The 19174-nt window shown below is 45.3% G+C and overlaps 1 protein-coding gene across 1 annotated transcript in view; it reads left to right on the forward strand.

Moving 5' to 3' along the window:
- Nucleotides 1-7951, forward strand: part of LOC140725762 (rho guanine nucleotide exchange factor 26-like) — a 202796-nt gene extending 194845 nt beyond the window's left edge. Inside the window, exons 13-15 of the mRNA XM_073041639.1 lie at nucleotides 3149-3219; nucleotides 5579-5683; nucleotides 7240-7951. Of these exons, the coding sequence (XP_072897740.1) occupies nucleotides 3149-3219; nucleotides 5579-5683; nucleotides 7240-7382 (319 nt within the window). The 3' untranslated portion in view covers nucleotides 7383-7951. The remainder of the gene's footprint in view (nucleotides 1-3148; nucleotides 3220-5578; nucleotides 5684-7239) is intronic.
- Nucleotides 7952-19174: the final 11223 nt, after the last annotated feature.

Here is a 19174-nt window from a genome sequence, read left to right on the forward strand (position 1 = left end):
TATATCGTAATGGATATGGATATATCTCAGTGTGTGTGTCTGAGATATGTCTCAGTGGTGCATCCATGTATGTGTGTGTATTTGTGATGTTTTCTCTGTGTGTGTGTGTGTGTGTGAGAGAGATCTCAATACCATTATATGTGATATATGTCTCAATGGATTTGTCTAAATGTATGTGCCTCAGTGGGTCTGTCTATGTGAGGTGTTGTGATATCTCATCATGTGTGTCAAGTAAGTGTGTATGTGGTGTATGTGATATATATCCTGTTGGTTGTGTCTAGTGTGTGTGTGTGTGTGTGTGTGTGTGTGTGTGTGTGTGATATGTGTCTCGGTTGGTGTGTCCAAGTAAGTGTGTATGTGATATATATCCTGTTGGTTGTGTCTACTGTGTGTGTGTGTGTGTGTGATATGTGTCTCGGTTGGTGTGTCCATGTAAGTGTGCGTGATAGACATTCAGTGGCCACTTCATCAGATACACCGGTGTGCACCTGCTCGTTAATGCAAATATCTAATCAGCCAATCACGTGGCAGCAACTCAGTGCATAAAAGTATGCAGACATGGTCAAGATGTCATGATGTATGCCCGCAATGTTGGAACCCACGCGCAGAGAAAAGACAGACTCCAAAGTTTACACGAGTGAATCTGCAGATGCTGGAAATAAATAAAAACACAAAATGCTGGCAGAACTCAGCAGGCCAGACAGCATCTGTGGGAGGAGGTTTGACTCCTGATGAAGGGTTTCGGCTCGAAACGTTGTCACTACCTCCTCCCATAGATGCCCTCTGGCCTGCTGAGTTCTGCCAGCATTTTGTGTTTTTATTAGACTCCAAAGTTTATTCGTAATAATTCCAACACAGCACCTGTGGCTCGGCCAAGCAACACCACAAGATGTAACATTCTGCGATTAGCACTAAACTGGCATCTGTTTAGATAATAAAAGTAAAACGGAATCTTCGAGCCTATCAAAATAAACTTCACAAGTTTGAACAGAAAGCACCAGGAGACTGCATTACAAAAATCAAGTTGCTTGATAAAAAAACACAAGGAAATCTAAACAATCACCAACTGTAGTTAAACAACGATTAACCCGTCCAGCTGCTCCAAAATCCTCAGAGCCCAATGCTCTGTGGCACCTAATGGCCCAGGGAGGGGGATGCTGTAATGATCCCTTTGGGCCTGTGGGGGGAGCTGTGTTTCTTGAATTACTTAAGATGCCCAATTAGCGCTAATCGCAGGATCATAGTTCAGAGAATGTTATGTCAATGTTCCATCTTTTTTTTTCTCCAGTCCTGATGAAGGGTCTCAGCCCAAAACATCGACTGTGCTCTTTTGCGTAGATGCTGCCTGGCCAGCTGAGTTCCTCCAGCATTTTGTGTGTGTCAATGTGGCAAACATTGATTTCTGGTGTTTTGAAAATGTTACATCTCGCAGTGTCACTCATACGAGCCGCTGATGTTCATTTATAAATATCATGACTAAACTTTGGTCACTGCCTCTACATCAGAGTCTTTTTTTCCCGATACTTGGGTCCGATATTGCCAGCATACATTATGACACAAAAGGTTCAGTTGTAGTCAGACCAAACATCAGAATGGGGAAAAGATGTGATCTAAGTGACTTTGACCATGTTGTTGCCAGACAGGGTGGTTTGATATCTCCAAAGAAGGCTGATCTCCTGGGATTTTCACACACAACAGTCTGGAGTTTGCAGAGAATGGTGCAAAAAACAAAAAAAACCATACAGTGAGCAGTAGTTCTGTGGGTAAAAATGTCTTGCTAATGAGAGAAGTATGGAGAATGGCCTGATTGCTTCAAGCTGACAGGAAGGCGACAGTAACTCAGATAACCACATGTTACACCAGTGGTGTGCAGAAAAGCATCAGAAGACCATGGATGTACACTCAGTGGCCACTTTCTTAGATACAGGAGGCCAATGGATTTGTCTAAAAGTGTGTGCGTGGGAGAGAGAGATGTCTTAACTGAACCAGTCTTTCTGAGAAATGACAGATTTGAAATCACATACTGCTGTGATATTTATGAAGGAATACTTTTGTCATAGTTTGTATATGAAAAAAAATTCCAGCAACAAAGGGTACGTGCGGGGGAGCATTTCAGGCACCGTGCGCCGCACACCCGCACGGCTTAGAGGGAACAGTGATACACTGTAAGTCTCAATGGATTTGTCTATATGTGTAAATGTGGGTGTTATGCATGCGTGCGTGTGTGTGATGTGTCCGTGTATGCTCAATGGATGTGTGTCATTCACCTGTAGATGGTTGTGTTTGAGTGATTCACTAACATGGATCAATGTGTGTCTGCTTTGTATCGCGTGTACTGTGGCCGCGATTTTGGCGAGTGAGCTGATGGTACTGCATTCCCCAATTTTCGTGTGGTGTAACCAGTCTTTCATTAAAAGCTACTGTAAACTGCGAGGGTTTAACATTTCATCCCTGCTGCCCGCGGCACTTTTGTTCAATCTGTTTGTACGTCAAACAAGGCGGAAAGGGGAAGGTGTTTGCGTGCCAACAAATACTGATGTAATGATTTATCTGCACTGCTCTCCGCAAGGCAGGAACACAAGAGATTCTGCAGATGCTGGAAATCCAAGAGTAACACGCACAGAATGATGAAGGATGCTCTGTGGAAAGTTGCCTGACCGCCCCAGCATTTTGCGTGTGTTCTTAGCAAGACGTTGTTTACACAGCAACATTCACAGTCCCGAATGTTGCACAGCAGATGCTGTAAAATGCAAACGCAGTTGCCAATACACACTCGGCTAACTGAACTATCTCATCCCAATATCCCCGCAACATTCTTTCCATCCAATTCGCTTTTAATGGTTCCACACTCCAGTACCCAGCCACTCCTGATTCGTAGTCCGCGATGTATGTAAAAGGACCGTGACATTCAGATGGAACAAAAGTTTATTTCAGGGGCTGGCCAGCGTTGTGTAGTCAGGAGCAGAGAGGAAACGGGAAGGTAGTTGAAGTGGGCATGGGGTGGAGGGAGCGGATTTACTCTGCGGCGCTGGTCCAAAGTCACCTAACTTCGAGAAAGTGTCCGTCGCAGGGGTGGAGGGGGCGGAGGTTGCAGATACCGAGAGCCACTGGGGTGAGAATGCAATTTAATATGGTTGTCTCTCTGCAGGAGTGACCGCGCTCGCTGGCTGACGGCCCTGGGGCAGAGCGGCGCCGAGAGGCAACACCCAGACAGGACAAGTGAGTGGTCAGGGTGTGGGCTGGGTCGGAGCATGGGAATTAGTGGGGGTGGGTGGGGGATTGGACGGCGATATTCAAGGGACTGGCCAGCGTTGTGTACCCGGGGAGTAGTCAGGCGGCGATTGGCGAAAACGCACTGCCACCAAATGGCCTCCAAGGTGAACTACAGCTCTGCCTCCATCTCACGCAGTTACCCTCTCACACTCCTCACTCACTCGCCTCTTCCTCTTCCTTCCACACGCGCACACGCACTTTCTCCCCCCCCCCCCCCCCACACACACACACAGTAGCATTTCACAATGGTCCCTTCTGTCAGAGAATGGTGAATGCATGGGATACTGTGCTGGAGGCAATGGTAGAGGCAGATACCTTCGGAGTACAGTATTCGAATGACTGTCAGGATGGAGGGTTCTGTAGGAGGGAAGCGTTAGAACCTAACACTTCCTTCCCACATTGGTTAGAAGATTGGCACAACATTGTGGGCCAGAGTGCCTGTACTGTGCTGTAATGTTCTATGTCGCTTATAATAACCCTGATTCTAATGGTCAGTAGGTTAACTGGACAATGCGAATCACCTCTAGTGTCTAGAGTCACAGAGTATTACAGCACGTACTTTGGCCGACCCATAGGTGTAGGTGAGTTACAGAGCCTGGGTGTAGAACAGAGCGTATTAATGAACAGGTGAATCAAACAAAGTGGTCACAGTGAATAGTCACAGTCTTTCTTCCTGGGATACATTAAGGTTGTTATAGCCGGGGGTGGTAATGGGGACAAGCTCCCAGTACCTATTGAATGCTTCCAATAGCATGCGTGACAAGCAAGTCCAGCTCCTGGACTTCACGCGTGGCTTAGCTCCTCAGCCTGGCAGAATCGTTTCTACTGACAGGAATGCTGACTGGCAACTCCTGGGTAAATTGTATCCATCTCAGCATTCCTTTGGATTCATCAACTGTGTGGAGAGGAGGAGCCTGCTACATGGGGCACAGCTTGCTCTGCGTATCGCGCTGCCCTGGCTTGCGTATCACGTACACAGCCGGGAAAGAAGCATTCGTGGGTGACCCCAACCAAAGGTGGACCTCCCAGAAGTCTGAAACTAGCGGGCATCGATTTAAGGTGAGGACGGAAAGATTTAAAGGAGATGAAAGAGGCGACATTTTCTCACAGGAGTTGGTGGGACTATGGAACGAGTTGCTGGAGGAAGTGGTAGAGGCGGTTACAATTCAGACAAATAGTGACATTTAGACAGCTACGTGGAGAGGAAGGGTTTAGAGCTCGGGTTCCCAACCTTGTTTATGCCATGGAGCCTTACCATTGACTGAGGGGTCCATGGACTCCGGGTTGGGAACCCCTGGTTTGGAGGGTTATAGACCAAATGGGAGCTAATGAGACAACACAAGTAGGTCAGCCTGGATGATGTGGGCCAAATGGCCTATTTTCATGGTGTTTAGCTCTTTGACGAGTAAACATGAACGGCTCAATCCTACTTGTATTTATAAATCTGGGTGCTGGTTGTTGGTGTGTTGTCATTTGTCCCTGCAGCATACTCAGCAGTTTGCTCAATCCTCCCTGCCAACGTACCATCCCTGGGATCAATACTTCTTACTAATTGCATCACGTCTTTCTGCAGATCTTCCGCAAGGAAGCCAGAACTGTGCACTCTTTCCTAGCTGAGATCTCAGTATCAGAATCACGTTTAATATCCTTGACGTGTTATGAAATTTGCTGTTTTGTGGCAGCAGTGTAGTTCAATACAATACTACAAACTCCAATAATATAATTAAATAAACAGTGCAAAAGAGAGCGAAAATACTGAGGTAGTGTTCCTGCATTGGTTCATTGTCCATTCAGAAATCTGATGGTGCAGAGGTGGAAGCTGTTCCTAAAGTGTTAAGTGTGTGTCTTCGGGCTCCTGTACCTCCTCCCTGATGGTGGCAACAAGAAGAGAGCATGTCCTGCGTGTTGGGGTCCTTAATGATGGACACTGCCTTTTTGACACATCATCTTTTGCAGATGTCTTCGATGCTGGGAAGGCTAGTGCCCATGATGGAGCTGGCTGAGTTTACAACTTTCTGCAGCTTTTTCCAAACCTGTGCAGTAGCCCTCTCCCAAACCGGGCAGTGATGCAGCCAGTTAGAATGCTCCCCATGCTATATCTGTATAAATTTGCAACAGCCTTTGGTGACGTACCAAACCTCCTCAAACTCAATAGCCACTGTTGTACCTCCTTTGTGAATGCATAAGTCGGGCCCAGGGTAGGTCCTCAGCGAGAGCCAGTGTAAGCTGAATGACTCTTGTCTACTCTTGAATTCTTCATACAAAGCATCTCACCTTGTTTTCTCATTCCGTCTCTCCCCAACAGCTCTGACGCAGGTGGAGATCACCAGGACCTACCCAGCCAAGCAGCCTGACGAGCTGTCCCTCCAGGTGGCCGATGTGGTGTTACTGTACCAGAGTTTAGAGGATGGTGAGTACCACATAGCAGCAGAATTAGGCCATTTGGTCCATCGGGTCTTTTCAGCCATTCCATTATGATTGATTTATTTTCCCTCTCGACCACATTCTCCTGCCTTCCAACTAATTAAGAAACTATCAACATGCACTTTAACTATACCCAGTGACTTGGTCTCCACAGTGTCTGTGGCAATGAATTCTACAGATTCACCATCCTCTGGCTCAAGAAATTCCTCTATGTCGCTGTTCTAAAGGGGCAACTTTCTACTCTGAGGTTGTGCCCTCTGATCCTATACTCAGCCATTATAGGAAGCATTCTCTCCACATCCACTTTATCAGACCTTCCAGTATTCAATATGCTTCAATGAGATTACCCCTCATTCTTCTAAACTCCAGAGAGTATAGGCCCAAAACCAAAATACGTTGACCCTTTCATTCCTGGGATCATTCTCATGAACTTTTTCTGGATCCTCTCCAATGCAAGCACATCCCTTCTTAGATATGGGGCCCAAAACTGCTCACAATACTTTAAGTGCAGTCTGACCAGTGCCTTATAAAGCCTCAGCATCACGTCCTTACTTTTAGTTCTAGTCCTCTCAAAATGAATGCTAACATTACATTCACCTTCCTTACTACTGATTCAACCTGCGTGCGGGTGGAACTCAACTTGAAGGGAGGGCAAGTCTCCATCCAAGGGAGAAGACTGACTGGAGGGTATTACAGGAAAGATATCAATAAAATTGAAAAGAGTACAGTCAAAATTAACACAGATGTTGCCAGTACTTGAGGACTTAAGACCAAAGTTATAAGGAAAGGTAGAATAGATTATTTCTTCATCTCCTAGGGTGTAGGAGAATGAAGGGCAGGTCTTATAAGTGTAAAATATTGAGGGGTTTAATACATGCAGACTTTACCCCCTCAGGGTGGGTGAAAACAGGTCATAGATTATGCATAAAAAGTGAAATATTTTAAGGGGAGTTTGAGGATGAACAACTTCTCTCAGAGGGTGATGAGAGCATGGACCGAGCTGTCAGCAGAAGTGGCAGATACTGGTTCAGTTGTAACGCTTAAGGAAGGTAAGTACAGGGATGGCAGGGGTTTGGAGTGATATGATTGGTGCAGGTAGACGGGAATAGGCAAAACATTTGGTCGGTACAAACTAGATGGGCCGTAGGGACAGTTTCTGTGCTGTAGTGCTGCATGGTTTTGAAGTCAGCTTGAGCTGGATGGACAGAAAAGCCTCTCTGACTCTTACCAGGTCAGCTTGGATTACATCGGTCGAAGGGCCTGTTTCTACATTTCATGCACTATGACTCTATCAGTTTGGTATGACCTGGATGGACAGAAAGGCTCTTCCTGCGTTTAGTGCTCTATGAGTCATTGGTTCAGCATGGCCCAGATGGACTGAAGGGCCTGTTTCTACATTTAGTGCTCTCTATCAGTTTGGCATGGACTAGATGGGTTGAAGGGCCTCTTTCTGTGTTTAGTGCTCTTTCAGGTCAGCATGGACTGAAGGGCCTGTTTCTGTGCTGTGGTGCTGTATGACTAATGTACAACTTCACTTTGCAGGTTGGTGCGAAGGGGAGCGACTGCGAGACAGTGAGATTGGTTGGTTTCCTATGGACTGTGCCAAGGTCATCACATGTCAGGCCACCATCAGCAAGAACATGCAGCGTATGGGGCGGCTGCTGGGACTGGAAACACACGTCTAGACAATGGGAGAGCCAGAGCGAGCGGGCCTGGGCTGGAGGAAAGGTTGGGCATCCTACCGTCAGCGAGGAGGAACACCTCCCCCCCCACCCACCGCCTTGCATGGGGTCTGCTGCAGACCTCCTGGGAGTTAAGCCACCCGCTGGAACGCTTGGCAGCCACACTGCTGAAAAAGGGCGAGGTGGGGGCGGCAAGGGATCGTGTAAATAAATCGTGATCGAGGAGATCCCTGGAACGCTGCCTCGCCCGATGTTGGACTCGGGACCCCTGGGAGTCATTTCTTTTGAGATGAACCATGAGTGTCGGGTGACCTTGTTCTATGAAGGAGAACAATTGTGAAAGGGTACCCCTCGCATAGGAGGCACAGCAGCAGACCCAGAGCTTAGCTGTGTTCATTGAAATGTAGAAACAGGCAAGATCATGCAAATAACACGTCTTTTAAGTTAAGGTTTCGCTGCTGAATCTTTGATTAAATATTCAGAGTTATGGAAACCACTGACTATGAGCTGGTCTGTGGTAATGTTTAATGTGATTGTATTGCACTGAATAAAATGCAGTTTATTATAGAAAAGTATAACGAAGAGTGAAGGTGTCTCACGCAACTCAGTGACGATTTCTCCACTTTTCTGTCAGATTACACAGAGTTGCCGTCATCTCCACATCTTCCACCATTCGGGAGGCCAAGCCAGGGTATTCTTGCACAGTAACACACGACAGCATTGCTGGCACACCTCTGCGAGTCAGGCAGCCTCTGTGCAGGGGAACAAACGGTCGACGTTTCAGGCCGAGGTCCTTCATTGCGACATACACAGTGAATGTCAGGGCACTGAGGAGTGCAGCAGAACGATAATGACATGGGAATATAAATCTATAGTCTCTTGTAAGTGTCATCACAGGTAGTAGGGTTATATAGAGGGCACTTCTGGCACCTATGACCGTAAGAAATTGGAGCAGAATTAGGCCACTTGGCTCATCAAGTCTGCTCCATTTATTATCCCTTTCAACCCCATTTTCTTGTGTTACCTCTGTAACCTTTGACACCCTGACTAATCACGAACCTATCAACCTCCAGTGACTTGCCCTGCTCAGCTGTCTGTGGCAATGAATTCTACAGATTCACCGAGTTGGCCTTCATAAAATCAGAGCAGTAAGTACAGGAGTCGGGATGTTTTGCTGAAGTTGTATTGGTGAGGCTGAACTTTTGAGTATTGTGTGCAGTTCTGGTCCCCTATCCAAAGGAAAGATATGAAAGAGTGCAGGGGAAATTTACAAGGATGTTGCTGGGACTTGAGGACCCAAATTATAGGGAAAGGTTCAACAGGTTAGTGTTTTATTCCCTGTCATGTAGGAGAATGAGGAGGGGGGATCTTATAGAGATATACAGAAAAATTAGAGGAGTAGATAGGGTGAATGCAAACAGGCTTTTTCTCCTCATGTTGAGTGAGACTAGAACTAGAAGTCACAGGTCGTGTGAAGGTGAAATATTGAGTGGGATCTGTAATATATGGATCTATTTCTTTTATAGCAATGACCCCTGCCATCATTACGTATTGAGGAAGTCTGTGCTTGCGCTGTTATCTACGCATGCACATTGTTCTCTCTCTCACTGCAATGTGAATATGTTAATTAAAGCTATCTCCCACGTGCGTGATTTTATTTAATATATATGTACAGGCAGTCCCGGGGTTATGAACGACTTCCGTTTCTGAGTCCGTCTTTAAGTCGGATTTGTACGCAAGTCGCAACGGGTACATCCAGTATTACTTAGCGTCAGTCAAACGTTTGTCTTAGTATATAGTATATATTTTACCTTTCTATGCATATAAAACACTTAAGAAACGCATGTATTCCAATAATTAAACCACTGCATTGCTTAGTAATAACTGTAGCTTTCATCGGGGCAGGGCCTTTCCTATTCTCACTTTATCCTTTAAAATTGTTCTGATCATTGACCGACTGTAGCCTAACGCTTTTCCAATGACTGATGACGTTTCACCTCTTTCCAAACGCATTATTTCCACTTTATTTTCAATTGCGTTCACTTCCCATCAATGGAACAGAAACACTTCGGGCGGCGGGTCCCGAGCTGCGCCAGCTCCCAAGGTCCACTTTGTCCTAAGGACCACAGCACTGAATTCCCCGGGTCCTAAACTCCACCGTGCTGAGACAGGTTAAATGGGACAAGTGGGGGCTGTGCTGGGTTTGGGTATTCAATCCTCCACAATATTCCCCGTGGGAATTTAAACTGGAGGTGGCAGTTTTTTTTTTATGATGTCGAGTTGCAAGCTTGACATCAACCCGGCACGGGAGTGGTCTGTCACAGGATCGAATTCGGAAACCTCCGTTCTCGAGCCAGGCACTGATCTCATGGCTCCACCATCCGACCGGAATGGTGGGGGGGGGGGGGGGGGTGGCGGGGTCAGGGTGAATTTTGCTAAGAAAAATTTAAGTCAAATACAAAATTACACACTCAACACAGTGTCAACGGCAATGACTTAAAATGGCGGAAGGTGTTCTCCTTCCTTGGTCCGTAAGTATGAGTTGTCTGTAAATCGGATGTTCGTAACTCGGGGACTACCTATAGTTGGGCACAGACACATGAAACAGGTGACGAGTACGAACCTGAATGTCAGAAAATATCATGAACTGCGCTGTCAGATACAGGACGAAACTGAGAGTTAAACCACACAAGAAAGCCATCACAGATGCTAACCAATGCGTGAGTACAGCATAGTAACAGTGAAAGAAGTGCTGTATTTAAAGTGAAAATAATGTGGCTATGGCTTCAGTTGGGAAAGATGGCAAATTTGATAGCACTAATAGTGCTGGGAGTCATATATTGAGAGGGTGCAACTGTATTGGAATGCAAACAACATGGAAGAACTAAAGAAAGCCCCAACACTTCTTAGCTTAATGGGCCCAAGAATGTACACTCTCTTATGCAACCTAGTAACTCCTGAAAAGCCAACAAGCAAGACGTTTGATGAAATTGTTACAATTTTTAAAAATCACTTTAACCACTGGCAATAACTGAGAGATTTGGATTTTACAAAAGGAACGAGTCAAAAGATGAGAGTATGCCTGAATACATTACAGAACTGCACAAACTTTCCCAGTACTATGACTTTAGAGATGGACTTTCTGATGCATTAAAGGACAGACTTTGACATAGACAAAGTACTCAAAAGAGGCTACTCTCCGGAAGAGACTGAACCTTACAACGGACATTGTCCATTGCAATACTGTAGCAAAGCATACAGCAGAACTACAGAAAAGGGTAGAAGTTGAAATGCACAAATTGTTCCTGAATGGTGCAAGCAGCCAAAAATGTTCTGAATATGACAAATCCTCCCATGATGCAAATGACTGTTGGTTCCAAGGAAAAGTCTGCAGAGAGTGTCACAGACAAGAAGAAGATTCTCACCTGGAGCTATGTATGGTGCCGGGAATAGATAAATAGATTGAAGACTTGGCCAAAAGCTGTTTGGGATGCCAAAAAAGTTCAAAATGCAACCCAGGCAGTGTTACACCCATGGGAGTGGCTATCATCACATTGGTAAAGAGTACATATTGACTTTGCTGGGCCATTCATGGCTATGCAATTCCTGATTGCTATGGCTGCTCATTTGAAATGGCCAGAGCAATGGAGGATTAGAGGTTACAAGATAATGAGAGGCATTCATCGTGTGGATAGTCAGAGGCTTTTTCCCAGGGCTGAAATGGCTAGCACGAGAGGGCATATTTTTACGCAGAGAGTGGTGAGTGCTTGGAATGGGCTGCCGCCGGTAGTGGTGGAGGCGGAAACGATAGGGATCTTAAGATGGTGACACGGAGCTTAGAAAAATATAGGGCTATGGGTAAGCCTAGGTAATTCTAAGGTAGGAACATGTTCGGCACAGCTTTGTGGGCTGAAGGACCTGTATTGTGCTGTAGGTTTTCTATGTAACTCTGGTTAGGCCACATCTGGAGTATTGCATACAGTTCTGGTCGCCCCACTATAGGAAGGATGTTGAAGGTTTGGAGAGGGTGCAGAAGTTTAGAGCACATATGCTAACATGAGAGGCTGGATAAACTTGGGTTGTTTTCTCTGGAGCGGCTGAGCAGAGATCTGAGCGAAGTCTAAGATCATGAGAGGCGCAGACAGGAAGTATCTGTTTCCCAGGCTTGGAATGCCCCATTGGCATGCACTGGTGAGAGTGGGCAGCTTCAGAGTGGATGTGGGGAGCAGGTTTTTTACGAGTGTCGTGGGTGCCTGGAATGCGCTGCCTCGTATTATGGTGGAGGCAAATACATTGGAGGCTATTAAGAGACGTTTAGATATGCACATGGGTGTAAAGAAGATGGAGGGATAGGGATGCAGTGTAGGTAGGAGGAATCAGTGTTTTTGATTTTCATTTTAGCTGGTTTGGGACAACATTGTGGGCTGAATGGCCTGTTCCTGTGCTGTACTGTTCCATGTTCTAGTTCCTTCCCCAGGGAAGGGGAGTCTGAACTGGTGTATCTAGGTTTAGAGTGAAAAAGTAAGATTTAAAGGTGAACTGAGAGGCAACGTTTTCCACAGAGTGCTGATATTTTCGAGGAAGTGCTTGAGACAGGTACAGTAGTATTTAAGAGACACTTGGATAGGGGTGGGGTGGGTTTGGAAGGATTTATGCATTTAGAGATACAGCACAGAAACAGGCTCTTCTGGCCCAATGAACCCAATTAACTACTAACCCATAGGTTTTTAGAACGTGGAGGAAGCCAAAGCACTCGAAGAAAGCCCATGCGGAGAACGTACAAACTCCATGCAGACAGTAGAGAGTGGCAAACTTAAACCTAATGCAGGGAATTGAGACCAGCATGGCCAACATGGGCCGAAGGTTCTGTCTGTACTAGGTGCAGACAGAAGGGACAATCAGAATCAGGCTTAATATCACCGGCATGCATTGTGAAATATGTTGTTTTGGGACAGCAGTTTATTGCAATATAAGAATAAAAAGCTGTAAGTTACAATAAGAAATATACATGTGAAAAAATCAAATCAGTAAAGCAAAAAGAGAGTGAAAAAAAGTGAGGTGGTGTACATGGGTTCATTGTCCATTCAGAAATCTGATGGCAGACGGGAAGAAGCTGTTTTCTAAAATGTTCTAAGTGTGTCTCTTCATGCTGCTGTACCTGTTCATTGACGGTAGCAATGAGAAGAGGGCATGTTCTGGGTAATAGTGGTCCTTAATGACAGATGCCAACTTTTGCAGCCATCACATTTTGAAGATGCCCTCAATGATGGGGAGACCAGTGCCCATGATGGAACTGGGCAAGTTTCCAACTTTCTGCAGTTTTTTCCCCGATGTTGTGCAGTGACCCTCCACACCAGAAGGTAATGCAACCAGTTAGAATGTTTTATACCTGTAGAAATTTGCAAGAACCTTTGATGACATTTCAGGTCTCTTCACACTCCTAATGAAGTATAGCCGCTGCCTTCCTGTGCTGTGCTGTCACTGGGTCCAGCATCCTGCAGTTCACACCGTGGGGGCATCTTCATCAGGAGGATGTTCACCACAAACGTCTCAAGAAGAATTATGGAGCAATACCAACAAAAGTGATTATTAAACAAAAATACACTAAGTTCCAGCTCTGCTGAATACTATCAATTGAATAGATATTGACAGCCCAGTGGAGATGGGAGCAACAGTTTGACTCATTAATGTATCCCAGACGAATGGGCGGCACGATTCCTAGGGGTTACCATAACATTATTACGGCCTCAGCAACTGGAGCTCAAAACCTGCCACTGCCTGTAAGGACTCGGTACGTTCTCCCCATGGCAGTGGGGTTTCCTCCATGTACTCTGGTTTCCTCCCACATTCCAAAAATGTACAGGATGGTAGGTTAATTAGTCACAACTGGTGTAATTGGATGGGCCATGCTCATTGGACACCGCTGTATTTCTAAAATTAAAAAAAGAAAATTAATTTACTCAGAAAACAGGTGATCAGCAATACCTGCAGGTTAATTCTTTCGGGAAAATACTGCATCGAAGATAAAGATTTATCAATAAGCTTCAAGATTTGGGCTTTGGTTCCAACCTGTGCAACTGGATCCTCAATTTCCCCATTTGCAGACCAATAAGGCAATAATCTCCACAATCGGCATCAGCATGGGCGCACCACAAGGCTGTGTGCTTAGCACTCGGCTCTACTTGCTTTATACTTAGGACTGTCAGGCTACGCACAGCTCCAACGCCACATTCAAGTTTGCTGATGACACCACTGTTACAGACCAAATCAAAGGTGGAGACAAATTGACATACAGGAGGGAGACTGAAAATCTAGTTGGGTGGTGCAATAATAACTTCACACTCAATGTCAACAAAACCAAGTGGCTAATTATTGACCACAGGGAGAAGAAGTCAGAAGTCCACCAAGCCAGACCTTGTTAGGGTAACAGAACTGGAGACAGTCGGCAACTTTAACTTCCTAGCGATTAATGCATCACAAGTTCTGTTCTGGGATCACCGTGTAAGTGCCATCACAAAGAAGGCAACACCTGCGTTCGAGGTTTGCAAAGATTTGGCATATCACCATTACAGGTAGCACCACCTGTCTGACCATCACAGGAAAAGCCCTCCCCACCATTGAGCACACTTCAATGGAGTATGAGAAGAAAGCAGAATCCATTATCAAGGACACCCACCATCCAGTCCAAGTTCTCTTCTCTCTATTACCATCAGGCAGGAGGGACAGGAGCCTTAGGTCCCACACCACCATGTTCAGGAATAGTAATTACCCTACAAGCACTGGGCTCCTGAACCAGTGTGGATAACTTCACTCATCTCAACTTCAAGTTGATCCTACGATCTAGAGACTCATTCCAAGGCCTCTTCATAACTCACGTTCTCTGTATTCTTTTTATTTGCAGCTTGTCTTTTACACATTAGTTTGTCAGTCTTTGTTTATGAAAAAATTTTCATAAATTACATGAAACACCTGGAAGAAGATGTAACTCAAAGTTACATGCTCACAACTTGCTAACCATAACCCATGCACCTTTGGAATGTGGGAGGGATCTGGAGCACCCAGAGGACACCCACGTGATCATGGTGAGAACATACAAACTCCTTACAGTCAGCGAATGCAATTGAACCCTAATCTTCCTATACATTGCATTCATTAGGTCCCAGCCCTAGACTAGTGGAAAGGTTACCTCAGTGGTACAGAAGCTTGTGGGTTCCAGAAGACGTAGGAGGAGAATCAGGCCATTTGGCCCATTAACTCTACTCCACATTCAATCATGACTGATATATTAGCTCTTCCAGCTCCATTCTCCTGCCTTCTCCCTGTCACATATGACATGACACCCTAACTAATCAAGAACCCATCAGCCTCTGCTTTAAATATACCCAGTGACTTGGCCTCCACAGCCATCTGTGGTGATGAATTCCACAGATTCACCATGATCTAGCTAAAGAAACTCCTCCTTATATCTCTGTTTTAAAGGGATATCCTTATATTCTAAGGCTGTGCCCTCTGGTCCTAAACTCCCCGACTACAGGAAACATCCTCTCCATATCCACTCTACCCAGCCTTTCAGTACTCGACAGGTTTCAAATATCTTCTGAAATGTCGGCACTCAGAAACTTGAAGCTGCTCACTAGCTTCAAGAGGACCATAAGACATAGGAGCAGAATTAGGCCTTTTGGCCCATCGAGTTTGCTCTGCCATTCGATCCTTTCCCCCCCCTCAGCCCCACTCCCCGGACTTCGCACTGTAACCTTGATGCGGTGTCCAATTAAGAACCTACCTATCTCCGCTTTAAATACACCCAGTGACCTGGTCTCCAAAGCTGCCTGTGGTAATAAATTCTACAAATTCACATCCTCTGTTTAAAGGAATTTCTCCACAACTCTGTTTTAAATGGATGCTCCCTCTATCCTGAGGCTGTGCCCTCTTGTGCTAGACTCCCCCACCATGGGAAACATCCTATCCAAATCTACTCTGTCTAGGCCTTTCAACATTTGAAAGGTTTCAATGAAATCCCCCTCATCCTTCTAAATTTCAGCGAGTACAGACCCAGAACTATCAAACATTCTTTGTATGATCATCTCCAGGATTCCATTCCTGGAATCATCCTTGTGAACCCCTTCTGAACCCTCCCCAATGCCAGCACATTTTTTCTTAGACGAGGAGACCAAAACTGTTCTCAGTACTCAAGGTGAGGCCTCACCAGTGCCTTATAAAGACTCAGCATCACATCCCTTCTCTTGTATTCTAGACTCCTTGAAATGAATGCTAGCATTGTATTTGCCTTCCTCACCACCGACTCAACCTTCAAGTTCTGCACAAGGATTCCCAAGCTCCTTTGCACCTCGGATTTTTGGATTTTCTCACCGTTTGAAAATAGTCTGCACGTTTATTTCCACTACCGAAGTGTATGACCATATGTTTTCCAAAATTGTATTTCATTTGCCACTTTCTTGCCCATTCTCCTAATCTGTTTTAAGTCCTTCTGCAGCCTGTTTCCCCAATACTACCTGCCCCTCCACCAATCTTCAAATCATCTGCAAACTTAGCAACAAAGCCACCTGTTTCATCATCTAAATCACTGACGTACAGCACACAAAGAAGCAGTCCCAACACCGCTTTAAGAATCAGATTCATTATCACTGACAGAAGACATGAACTTTGTTGTTTTGCAGAAGCAGTACCATAAAAAGACATAAAATCACTACAAATTAGAAATATCAATAAAGAGTGCAAAAAGCGATAATGAGGTAGCGTTCAGGAACTGTTTAGCAAGCTGATGGTAAGGAGAGCATGTCCCAGGAAAGAAGCTATATTGGTCTGATCTATCACAAACAAGAGAAAATCTTCAAATGCTGGAAATCCAAGCAAGCAACACACAGAGAAAATGCTGGAGGAACTCAGCAGGCCAGGGTCTCGGCCCAAAACATTGACTGTACTTTTCTCCATGGATGCTGGCTGGCCTGCTGAGTTCCTCCGGCATTTGTGCTGCGTGCTCTGATATATTTTGCCTGCATGTATCTGAGTCACCCTCCATTATATTGCATTGTTACATTCTCACCAGGCTATCAGCTTTGTATCACACAGTATTTTATCCTATTTGGTTTTGGATCAATGTTCTAATCAGGAATAAATTGGCCAGTTGTTTGAATGTTTGTACTTCATACGTGCAGTACTCCTGCCATCTAGTGGGCCAGTGGCGCAATGGCTAACGTGTCTGACTATGGGTCATAAAATTGTCTGTCGCAGTCCCTCGCTCGTTGACGTCCCTTCCCGTTTATTCTCATATAGAACAGTACATAAGAACACAAGGAATAGGAGCAGGACTAGGCAATCTGGCCTGTCGATCCTGCTCCGCCATTCAATAAGATCATGGCTGATCTGACCATGAACACAGGAACAAGCCCACAATGAAGATGACACAAATGAGTTAATGACTAATTAAACTAATTGCTTATTTCTTCACAATATCCATATCTTTTCATTTTCCTCACATTAATGTGCCAATCTAAATGTTTCTTAAGAATACTAAATGTATTTATCTATCATCACCCCAGACAGCACATTCCTGGCACCCACAACACTCAGTGTAAAAAAAAAACTCGCTCCTCACACTTCCTTTGAAATTTCCCCCTCACCTTAAATGCCTGTTCTCTGGTATTAGACATTTCAACCCTGGGAAGCAAATACTGTCGACTCTATCTATGCCTGTTATAATCTTATAAACTCCTTTAAGATCTGCCTTCTGTCTCGGCTGTTCCAAACCTCATCCTTAATAATAGACTCTAAAATCCTTCCAACCACTAAATTTCCTTCACTCTGTCTCCCTCCCTTCTCAGAGTGGAGTGACAAAAGGAATCTTGACTTCTGGTCAAGAAGGTGCCTGCGTACGGTCAACATCCTCTGGATAGACCGTGAAACCATTTATATCACTTATTTTAAGGTTTTCATGTCTGTTTTTCATCTTGAATGTGATTCTGGAACTGTTAGAGCCCGTGATTTGCAGTTTGGAGATCGTATGGGTGCTCCAGCGCTCTGCAGTCTCTGAGAGGGTTCCAGGAGGCAGAGGAAGCGAGTGCGAGCCTCGTAGCGAGGAGACCAACGAGCCGACATTTGACTCCATCTTGCTGATTAATGTTTCCATTGTTTGCCGATTAAGCGAGGGAGACTGAAACATCGAGGTGAACGTAGAGGATGAGCGCTGACTGCCTGCCTTTTGATCAATTGTGGGATCACTCTGCTACCAGAGAGGGGAGAGGCTGTCACTGTGTTCGGAGAATGTTACCCAACTTTTCTGCATTTTGGATATGGACATAATAAATGAAGCTTTGACATTTGCAATTTTTCAATCCAGTGATTCTTGAAAGATCATTACTAATGCTTCCACAGATCTCTTCAGTTACCTCTTACAGAATCCTGGGCAGTGGTCCATCTGGTCCAGGTGATTTATTTATACTCGGATGTTTCAGTTTCCCAACCTTCATTAGAACCTGTGTGGATGAGTGTGTGCCCACAGAGACTTGCTGTACCTTCCCAAACCAAAAGCCGTGGATGAACCAGGAGGTACATCGTCTGCTGAAGGCTAGATCTGTGGCATTCAAGGCTGGTGACCCAGGTCTGTACCGGATAACCAGGTATGATCTGCAGAGGGCAATTTCAGGGGCGAAGTGGCAATTTCAAACAAAGTTGGAGGCAACATCGGATGTACAACAATTCTGGCAGAGTCTACAAGACATTACTTCCTACAGAGCGAAACCCAACAGCGTGAATGGAAGTCACTAACAGACGAACTCAACGCCTCCTATGCCCGCTTTGAAAGGGAGAAAATAACTGCAGCTGTGAAGATCCCTGCCGCACTCAGTGACCCTGTGATCTCTGTTTTGGAGCTGATGTAAGGCTGTCTTTAAAGAGGGTGAACCCTCGTAAGGCGGAAGATATCGACGGAGTACATGGTAAGACTCTGAAAACTAGTATTCAAGGACATTTTCAACCTCTCACTGCTCCAGGCAGAAGTTCCCACTTGTTTTAAAAAGGCAACAACTATACCAGTGCCTAAGAAGAATAATTAGCTCCCTTAATGACTACTGCCATTAACCCGGTAGCACTCACAGCTACAGTGATGAAATGCTTTGAGAGTTTGGTCATGAATAGACTGAACTCCTGCCTCAGCAAGGACCTGGACCCATTGCAATTTGCCTATCACACAATAGGTCAAAGACAGATGCAATCTCAATGGCTCTCCACACAGCCATAGACCACTTGGACAACACAAACACCTACGTCAGGATGCTGTTCATCCACTATAGCTCAGCATTTAATAACATCATTCCCACAATCCTGATTGAGAAGTTACAGAACCTGGGTCTCTGTACCTCCCTCTGCAATTGGATCCTCGATTTTCTCACCAGAAGACCACAATCCATGTGTATTAGTGATAATATCTCCTCCTCGCTGCCAAACAACACTGGTGTACCTCAGGGGTGTGTGCTTAGCCCACTGGTCTACTCTCTCTATACCCATGACTGTGTGGCTAAGCATAGCTCAAATACCATGTATAAATTTGCTGATGATACAACTGTAGCATCCGTGCCCCCAGTTTACCCCCGTTCGCCTAGGGTGAACCGCCGTCGCCCCGCCAGTAGTGCGGTACTTCGGTGTAAATACGGTGTAATGCCCCCCAGTACTCTCTCGCAACACAAATACCAGACAATGCACCAAAAGTGAGTAAATAATTACAACTTGTGCACATAATATTTTAATACCTTGGAGCTCACGCCTCCGGTTCCATCCAC

This window comes from Hemitrygon akajei, chromosome 3 (assembly GCF_048418815.1).
Source record: "Hemitrygon akajei chromosome 3, sHemAka1.3, whole genome shotgun sequence".
NCBI lineage: Eukaryota > Metazoa > Chordata > Chondrichthyes > Myliobatiformes > Dasyatidae > Hemitrygon > Hemitrygon akajei.